General features: G+C 42.0%; 1 protein-coding gene across 1 annotated transcript in view; it reads right to left on the bottom strand.

The window, feature by feature from the left end:
* Positions 1–10,528, bottom strand: part of INTS9 (integrator complex subunit 9) — an 85,787-nt gene that overhangs the window by 26,176 nt on the left and 49,083 nt on the right. The window contains exon 12 of the mRNA XM_009319715.1: positions 1,560–1,731. Within this exon, the coding sequence (XP_009317990.1) occupies positions 1,560–1,731 (172 nt within the window). The remainder of the gene's footprint in view (positions 1–1,559; positions 1,732–10,528) is intronic.

The raw sequence follows: 10,528 nt of genomic DNA, 5'->3' as shown, positions 1-10,528 counted from the left end.
TGAGGAGCAGCTGAGGGAGCTGGGGTTGTTTAGCCTGGAGAAAAGGAGGCTGAGGGGAGACCTCATCGCTCTCTAGAACTACCTGAAAGGAGGTTGTAGCGAGGTGGGTGTCAGTCTCTTCTGCCAAATAATGAGCGACAGGACAAGAGGAAATGGCCTCAAGTTGCACCAGGGGAGGTTTAGATTGGATATTAGGAAAAATTTCTTCACCAAACGGGTTGTCAAGCATTGGAACAGGCTGCCCAGGGAAGTGGTTGAGTCACCATCCCTGGAGGTGTTTAAAAGATGTGTAGACATGGCACTTAGGGACATGGTTTAGTGGTGGACTTGGCAATGCTAGCTTAACGGTTGGACTCAGTGATCTTAAAGGTCTTTTCCAACCTAAATGATTCTATGATTCTATGATTTCTAATTACTTTGTCCTAGTTCAAAATCCACATTTTCTTTATCTGGCTAAGTTATATATAACACATCTCCCAGTTATACCAGAGCTCATTATACATAAAATCATTAGCAATGGCCTAAAGGATTATTTCCCTTCTCAGATCTGAAGAGTGCCCACTGTAGGGTTCTGTTTAGATTACATCGGGTATAAAGAGGAGGCACCTGGATAGGATGTCAGTTTGAGGGAAGGCCTTGAAGTATTTTTAGAGGAGGTGAAACTCTGGATGATATCCCTTTTGCTAGATTTCACAAAAGCTTCATGCTCTCTCTTCAATACTTTGTCTTGCTGCTAATGATTGGCATGGTCCCAGGATACAGCTGCCCTGTGGATCTCAGACCGTAGCTTATTCTGAGGTAGATAGGGCTTGATTCATTAAATCCATTAAAAGTAGGGTCAGCACTAGAAGCAGACTGGGAGAAGTGGAGGAACTTAAAAGACCTGGTTTGCTCCTGGCAGTCTGAGTCACTGAGAAAGGAAACAGCTCCCCAGGGTATTAGCTAGAGCTGTACCTTCAGCTTCAGATACAAACGTGTCTGTCAGCCAAAAAGCGTCTGAAAAAAAAGCTCAGCCAAAAGGCAGCAACGGCATACATCACTACTGCCAGGTCTGTATGGGGTGCACACTTCTGAAACAGCGGAGATGACAGAGCACCTTTAGAAACAGACTGTCTGGTCGCCTGACGTTTTGATGAAAGGGCAGAAAGGATGAGGAAAGGTTTGTGATTCCAATGGAACATGGAGAAGAAGTGTTTCTCCTTTCTGACCAGCATCAATTAGGTCTTGCCTGGGTTTAACTTGCAGCCAGCTGCTTTTAATCAAAAAAATAATTTCCTGTAGGCATTTTACTGCTGTGCATAACAAAGATTTTGCTTGGAAATGGCAGGAATGGACTCTGCATGGCAAAGGTTGGCTCTGCAGGGCTAAAATGAATTAAATGGCACAATAATTACATTTGTCCCTACAGTCAATCCTGGGGTCTTAATTTAGATGAGCTCCTACTGAAGTCAGAAGCTTCTGCCCCAGAACAAATGAGTAAAGCCCCTAGGATGTGGCCACACTTAACCAGAGCGCACAACCTATTGTTAATTTGATAATGATAACTGCATTTTACTTACCTGTGAATATAACAGTGTTCAAGCTAGATTTTCCCCATAACTCCATGAAATGAACCACATCCCCAAATCTAAGAGAGGGATGTCCAGTAAACACAACACATGGCTGCTTGAAGTCATTGCTGAAGTCTCCATGGATGCTGGGATAATGTTTCAATTTGTTCGTCTGAATGAGCTGAAACAAAAACAAAAATCCAGACATTACAAACTTTTCATGCCTCTGTGCTCTGTAGTTCAGTGTGTTTATTTACAAGAGATTATAAACATTCTACGGTTTATTTCTAACTCATCACGGAGTCCCTTCCTGCATATCCCTTAGATCTTCCAACAGATTTAGTCATGACTGTCCTAAATGTTATGAAAAGGAAGTCAGAGTATGGGGCCAGGTGCCTCCAAGTCCTTGCTCTCATTTCTTTGGTACCAGCAGCATGGTAACCGAGAGGAAACTCTGCAAACACTCCCTGCTTAAGAGTTTCCTGGAGTGAGCAGAGTGCTCAGCTGCCAAATTCAAAGTAAGCTACTTTTTCCTATTTGCCATGGCTACAAAAAGCTCTGGGCACTGACGTTTAACCTGGTTTTCTTGCATCACAGCAGTACCAGGCAATTTTGCCTTTAGCAGTATGTTGCTATGAGTTTCATTGGTATAATGGGTTCGCGCAAAGTCAAGTCCTCTGAAAAAACATATTAAAGAACAGACTGACTTGCCCTTCCTTAACTATCACTGAAACTAGTAATAACAGTGAACTAAGAGCAATAAGAAGTACTTGTCACTAGAGCTGGCAAACAGAGTGTAATCAGCTATGCATGTGGAACAGATTTCTTTACTAAGATGGGGAAGTTTATTTATCAAGGCACTTTTTGAAGAAGAATTTTGCTTTATTTCTCCTGCCACTGCTTTCTAATCTGTAAAGCAAGGTTCAACTTAAAAAGCAATTTAATAGACTAGTCTGCTAAGCACTTCCATGCAATATTTTGCAAGTATTTTCTTGGCAGGTATATGCTTCCATCCCCAGCCTGAAAAGAACTGTAAATACACTTTTCTTAAAAAGTATGCAATTTAACACAAGGAAATCACACACTGAACAACTAAGAACATACACGGAAATAAGAGTGTGAAAGAGGGGAATGGTACTTCCTTTGTCAGCCAGTTTTTAAAGGAGGTGGGACTGTTCATCAAAGATCTCTCCATACATTGCTGTCTGCTGCCAGGCGTTGCAACATTGCTCAAAATACAGAATTCACATATTGCAGGGTTCAGCAACACGTTTCTGCAGCTGTTGTGCTGTGGAACCCCAGACGGTACCACTACTTAGCAAACAGCATTCTCTTCACTACCTGTCATGACATGATGTATGCACCATGTCTTTCTGGCAGAAAACCATGCCACGCGGGACGTTCCTCTTCATCGTAGCATATTTGATTTTCAAAAGAGGAACTGAGAAAGAACATTACGATAAGGAACTCTTCTGGTCTCTCAAAGCTGTAATTCATCTTTCCAGATTCTCTTTTATTTGTTAATTTTTACCATGCTAGATCTAACTCAGATAGTGTGCCTACGTGGAAATGAACAGAAAGCTGAGAATTCTGATGCGTCTTTAAGCCTCTTAACAACTTACGCACAACAAAGCACTTCGGAACTTAAGGTTATTACAGAATTAGGTTCTTAATTGAATTTAGCATCACTGAACAAAAGTATTAACCCTACTCAACTTCTAGCTGTCACCACCTAAAGATATGCTTGGTGCTAGAACAGGCAATGTACAAACTTACCCTCAATACCCTTTCAATAATAGAAAGTTGGTTGCATATAGGTGCCAATATTTATCTTTCTCCTTTGCTTCCTTGAGTTTGGTCTCCTTCAAGTTCCAAAGAGAAAATATTTTGCTGTGATTTTGCATTCAACTCCACACGTGTCCTGTTTAAAACTGCTGTGCAATATCTGGATGGCTGGAATGGAACAGGATTGGGGCTTGATGCAAGATGGAAACTGTAGGTGGGCACAGCCCGTTATTTCCATGGGGATCCTTGGATCATGGAGGAAGTAGCTAGGGGACTACACTTTCTGCAGCTTACTAGTAATATAAAATTCCTATTTAATCTTCAAGAGGGAAATTTGAAAAAAACATCCAATAACTGCTCTGGCAGTTAATAGGCACTGAATCTTGAAAACATTTCTGCAATTAAGACTGGTAAAGATTTCTGATTAACACATCTGGAGTGCAATATTTAGAATCTAAACTTAGCTTCAGTAATAAAAACTGCAGTTTAGCAGACAATGGGCAAAACAAATTTGATCCCATAAAATACCGGCATTTAAAAGAACGGGTAGGAAATGGCCTCATGAAGCTTTTCCCTGTTTTATTTGAGGGAAGCCAAAAGCCTCAAAACTGAAGTTGCAAAAGCAGTTTCCATTGGGTAAACTGGAAGAATGGAACAATTTCTACTGCAAATATTAAATGGGATATGTGACATTCCAGGGCAAAACTTTGTCAGGCACCAGCAGATAGCTAAGTGAAAGACATTTCTACAGCTAGCATTTATATAACACACGTCTGAAAATCACAAACTGTTCTTCCAGCATCCTGTTTCACAGGTTCCTTAGGATTATATATATTTGTATACAGTAGCATTCAAATCTTTGCTAAGATGTGAGAGCAGCACTCTATGTGCAAAAGCGCTCTCAACAGCCTATTTCACTGCTATAGCTATACAAATGTTCATTGTTTATAAACATAAAAGCTGTATTCTCTTCAAAGCATTCTGGAAGCTTCAAATCCCTTCCTACTACTTTGTAGAGAGACACAGGATCTCTAATCCAGTTTTCAGGACCTTGGGTTGTGTGTGTGTCATTCTTTTTAATTATTTTTTTTATTTCCAGCAACAAAACATCTAGCGCAACACTGGGGTGCACTGCTTCTAACGGGGGTGCTAACTCAGGAGGGAAAAGGGACACATATTGAATCCTCAGCACCATGTCCTGAGGTGTGGTGATTTTTTTTTTTCATCTTTTCTTTTTATCTTGGAAGATCTTTTCTGATAAGTCTACTGAAGCTCAATACCTTAGCTCACAATCTCCGATTCTCACAGCTGGACGTAGCAGGGGGGAAAGGCTACAGAAACAAGTTTGGAGGCATTCTACTCACTCCAGTGACAAAGCAGCTGGTAGACCGTAGTGTCTAGAGCAAAGTCTTTTCTAATTACCCAAACAAAAATATACGGAGCTGAACTTGCAAAACAGGTCCAACAAAATTTCACAAATCATTAAGGGGACTAAATTTGCAATGATTTGTACAGGTCTTTTATGTCTACAGATGAGATGGGTTGTATAAGTACAACAGTCATTACTGCGTCATGTTCAGATCTCCAGCCTGTGCCATGCCTGGGCCAAAACCAGTGCCTGGCATTTAGCCAACCAATATTTTCAAAACAGGACTGGTTTCTGGAAACAAAAAGCAACATTCAGAGCATCTTTCTACAGAAAGAACAGTATTGACTGAAAGCATAAGAGATAAAAGATGGTAAAGTACTGAACCGAGACTGAGGAGAGCTGTGTTTTTTTTAAATCCCAAACAGTTCTGCTTCCCTTTAAAGCCGTAGACTTGATTTACAGGGTCAGCAACTGCTGCTATAAACAGGATAAATCTCCAGAGCCTTTGTGTACCCTTCATTGAAGTGAGCCAAAATACACTATTTACTCTCTGTGTGTTTGTGTGTGTGTGTTCTGTATCCAGACTTTTGAACAGGTGTGGTTTTTATCAGTGAATGAGCGATGCATTTATTCCTTCACCTTCCTCACTCCCTTCATAAGACCAACACTAACAGGGGCCTAATTCTATATAATACTGTAAGACAAAACATAATACTACGCAATCACCTGGTTCCAGGTATTTATTGCTTTGAATGTGTTACACAGGAACCGGTATATGGAGGAAGGAAGCAAAGATGAAGAAGACAAATGCTAGTATTTAAGACCACAGAATCAATATTACTCCCACCTGGCTATTTTCAGTCAGAACAAGAGGCTTCTCCTAGCTGTTTCTCTTAGATGTTGCTAACAGAATCCTTAATAAGAGGACAGCAAATCCAAATTCTTCCTCCACTAGGCAAATACTTATCAATATAAATTACCTTTCAAATTTTTCTGTTGCAGACATTTAGAGAAGTCTGGATTCACTTCTCTTATAGCCTGAAATCATCTATGTAAGGATCAAGAAGAAAGGAAAAGGAGCGAAAGCTTCTCATTTTGCCTTGCTAGAACAATTCAACTATTTATTTATAAAGCTTCTACCTCCACAAAAGGGATGGTGCAGAGTGTGCAATCCGTGGTTCCTGTTGAAATGGCTGGGGAGATGGCTAATTCCTCAGCTGTGGCTGTGTTGGGATGGGACATTCCCATGTGCTCAAGGAATTTGGTAGAACACCACAAGTTGGTTCTGGGATACCAGAATAACATTTCTAAACAAAAGAAATTACTGATTTATGCTCCACAGCATCTCAGCTAGGCATTGTGGAGCTTAAATCTAAAGCCTATTTAGACAGTTGATCCTAGAATATAACTGATACAGTGCCTTGGAAGTGAAAGCCACCACCTCCCTCGGCCAGCCTGCTGTATTCACAAACATTTGGAAACTCCAGTTTTTAACTTTGCAGAAGCTTCCAACGTTACGTTAGTTTGAGCTCCTTCTCCTCTCTCCCCTAAAACAGTAAGTGCTGGTGAAAAATTGAATTGCCACTTTTGTTTAAGCGTAGGGGAGAGCCATCCCCAGAGCGATCCATCCCTTCCCTAACTGACTGTTTCTCCACGCCACTTCCCCAGTTTTCCTCCTGAGAAATCACGGGCTGGAATGTAGAGCAATCCTGCTCCAGATCCTAACTCCCTCCCAACAGTCACAGCAACTTTTACCCCAGCGATCACAGAGAAATGCCTTTAAAAAGAAGCTCTTTTACCTTGTGCACCGCTAAAAGGCTGCAGATGAGACTTCAAAAGCTTGTGCAAGAATCTGGACACTCCATTCATATTAACTTTAGTAGGAATTGATGTCCAAATCCATTCCTACAAGCCTGAAGCACTTTAGCCCACATTCCTTGCTCATAACAGAGGGAAAGTATATTCCCTGCTCACTCGGACTGGATGTTAGGAAACAGATTGCCACCCCAAAGCGCAATAAATTGTACATAGTGATTGTGCGGGAGGAGATATGAACACCTATTACTACATTAAAGCTGAAGTAATAAGGAGGGAGTAGAAGTGTTTTGGGTTCTCTGCAGAGCTGAACAGTGTGCCCGGTTTTATTCAGCACAGCAGAACAAGGAATGAGTACAAAACAGGTAACATAAATCATAAACCTGGAAAATTTCCATGCAAAGAGAATGAAAAAGATTGAAACAACTGAGCATAGAGAGGAGAGTAAGACAAAATAAAAATAACTGTAGAGAAGATGAAGATACTTTTCTTTATCCTCTTGTAACAATAATAAAGGGATAGTTAAGTGAAAAGCAAAATACAATCATAACTGATTAAAGGAAGTAAATGCTCTTTTATACTGTGCATCAGGCACCACTGGAACTCATTGCTGCAAGAGACTACATCAACAATTTGGGGGATTTTTTGCCTTGTTTGTTTTTAAATCTTGCTGTTTATACAGCTAACAGGAACATCGCATTTCAGGACCAGACAGCATGCTGGGCTGGACTTGTTCCGTCGATAATTAGAAGCTTATTTCCTGGCCTGTCCCTTTCTGATGTATCATGCCAGGCATGTTATTAATGCTTGCTAATAACTAAGAGGCATGTCTGAGTAAGTCCCTATTTTCTTCAAACAATTGAGCAGCTAAGCACATCTTTTCACGATGGGCAATTTCCGTATAGTTTACATTGCACAAGCCTACCATTACTTTGAAAAAACTAAGGCAATTCTCCGCTAACAACCTATCCAATAGAAATGATCATTCAATATCTGTTTCTGATACTCATTAAAAATTCCCTTACATGCTAGTAAGCAGAGCTCCTGATTGCGAGGTTGCGGAGTCAAAGATTTAGAGAGTGTTTACCTAAGACAAAAAGGCTGGCTACAGACTAAGGCTCTAAGTTAGTAACTGGAATCCTCAAGTCCAACTCCTTGGTCCCTCCTAGACTGATGGTATGGCCATGGACAGGTTATTCAGGCCAGGTCTGTATTAAGACCAATTTGCTCGGTAAAATTACACCAAAACATCATAGTAGCTGAGCCTACTGTGGATACTCTTTGCACAGGCATAACAGGGTTTCTGCCAGGGAATAAATAATACATTTGTTAAAGATTGTACTGAAAAGAGGATATATAGATGTTTCACGTTATATGAGTTACATACACAGTGTCAGCTGCAAGATTTTCCCCCCCTTCTGTTTACACTGTTAGTTCCAACTCTGTATTTCATAGAAGAAAAAGAATCCCAGCTCCTCTCCCATGCTTTAGAAACAGTATAATCATAGAATCATAGAATGGTTTGGGTGGGAAGGGACCTCTAAAGGTCATCTAGTACAACCCCCCTGCCGTGGGCAGGGACATCTTCAACTGGATCAGGTTGCTCAGAGCCCCGTCCAGCCTCACCTGGAATGTTTCCAGGGATGGGGCATCCACCACCTCTCTGGGCAACCTGTGCCAGTGTCTCACCACCCTTAGCATAAAAAAATTTCTTCCTTCAAACTAGTCTGAATCTCCCTCTTTCAGTTTAAAGCCATTCCCCCTTGTCCTGTCACTACAGGCCCTGCTAAAATGTCTGTCCCCATCTTTTTTATAAGTCCCCTTTAAGTACTGACAGGCTGCAATAAGGTCTCCCCGAAGCCTTCTCTTCTCCAGGCTGAAAAACGCCAACTCTTTCAGCCTTTCTTCACAGGAGAGGTGTTCCATCCCCCTGATCATTTTCATGTCCCTCTTCTGGACCTGCTCCAACAGGTCCGTGTTAGTACAACCCCCCTGCCGTGGGCAGGGACATCTTCAACTGGATCAGGTTGCTCAGAGCCCCGTCCAGCCTCACCTGGAATGTTTCCAGGGATGGGGCATCCACCACCTCTCTGGGCAACCTGTGCCAGTGTCTCACCACCCTCAGCGTAAACAATTTCTTCCTTAGATCTAGTCTGAATTTCCCTTCTTTTAGTTTAAAGCCATTCCCCCTTGTCCTGTCGCAACAGGCCCTGCTAAAAAGTCTGTCCCCATCTTTTTTATAAGCCCCCTTTAAGTACCGACAGGCTGCAATAAGGTCTCCCCGAAGCCTTCTCTTCTCCAGGCTGAACAACCCCAACTCTTTCAGCCTTTCTTCACAGGAGAGGTGTTCCATCCCCCTGATCATTTTCATGTCCCTCTTCTGGACCTGCTCCAACAGGTCCGTGTCTTTCTTACGCTGAGGGCTCCAGAGCTGGACACAGTACTCCAGGTGGGGTCTCACCAGAGCCCACAGTATGACAGCATTAAACCATAACCAGCTGTAGGTACTGCTAAAACTGGAATGCAGCCCAAGGCAGCTGAGAATTACAGGAGCTAAAGGATGACAGTAGCTCTCCCTCAGAGGATGGCAAGGAATCAAAGGCACGTGCTGAGCACTGGGTATCTGACATGGACATCTTGGAGCTCTGTTGGTGAGCATGTGTGTCTTACATGTCAGTTATCTATATAAATCTCAATATGCTTTGATTGTTTAAAACCAAACTAAACCAAACCATGCATCTTACAGAACAGAAAGGAGCAATCTGATCTGGTGTTCTCAAGCATGTCTAAACTTCAGTGATTTACGACCTTAAGAAAAGCACTAAACGAAATAGCAGCCTCAGTCTTCCTTTGCCTGGGTATTACTTTGTTTTGGTTTTGCTGTTAAGTTTTTAGTGTTGCGGCCCAGGGCCGCTGCCTCCCACCATACAAACTGGTTTTGCAAAACAGCCGGTATGTATCAGGAATTTGCAAGGAAGAGACCCGTTTGGTCCATCGTGGGGTGGGGGTAGTGCAGGTTACTCCACTTCCCAGTGTTTACTCCACTTTCCAGTGTTTATACAGCAGCTGTAAGTGAACACCCAAACACACAGTCTTAGTAGTGTTAGATGACTTACTGTGAAATGTGCAGTACTTACTTCAGATGGCTGCTCAGTGCTGAAATGCCCAAAGGCTACAGCCATTTCACAGTTTGGGAGCCACAAGGATGTGCATACACACTATGTTGTGTCATTTAGCACACTTAAGGCAACCCTTAGGCAAAAATGTAAGAAGCCTAAGATCCTATCACCGATATCCATGGGTCTAGATAAAGCTGTTTGTGCATCTCACAATAAAATGTGCCTAGCTTTGCGGGTCATAAACTGATGATTTGGCCTTGACAACCAAAGCCTGTACCTGTAACAGGCACGTTACTCCCTCTGTGCACTGCATTTTGTCGTAAGGAAACTGATCTGTTACCCACTGCTGTCAGTCCCTTCCTAGATAATTACCTTGATCTACCCTCGAAGCACAGAGGAATGTCTCAACAGCTAAACAATAATTTGGCAAAATCTCATTATCCACAGGCCTCTGGAGAATATAAAATGTCCTAAAAATTAGAGGACACAGTTATCACTCTATAAACACAAAGACCCATCATATAAGATGGGTTAATTAATCCAGTCTTTGACAGCTGCGTGTTTGGCTTCCCATTTTTGGAAGGGCTTTCACTTAAACCTGCCAGTTCCAGTGCATATTGTGAACTAAAATTTCGAAGCAATGCCTTTGGCAGAATATAGGCTGTCAGTGAAACCAATGATACTGTGGATCAACAAGGACACCCCAGAAAGCAGAGATGCAGGGGAAATTAGAAAGCATAGCCAGCAGCATGGCTACAGAGTCTTGTACTCAGAGACCAGGCTTTCGAATTGATTTATCGGTGTGAATGAATTTTTTGGTTTCAAAAAAAGTGGTGAATAGGTGGCTTGCCCTTGAATTCCATAATTCACTGCTCATCCTGCTTGAAATG

This window comes from Pygoscelis adeliae, unplaced genomic scaffold, assembly GCF_000699105.1.
Source record: "Pygoscelis adeliae isolate BGI_AS28 unplaced genomic scaffold, ASM69910v1 Scaffold121, whole genome shotgun sequence".
Taxonomy (NCBI): domain Eukaryota; kingdom Metazoa; phylum Chordata; class Aves; order Sphenisciformes; family Spheniscidae; genus Pygoscelis; species Pygoscelis adeliae.
The sequence above is the reverse complement of the archived record's forward strand: the minus strand, read 5'-3'. Positions and strand labels throughout refer to the sequence as shown.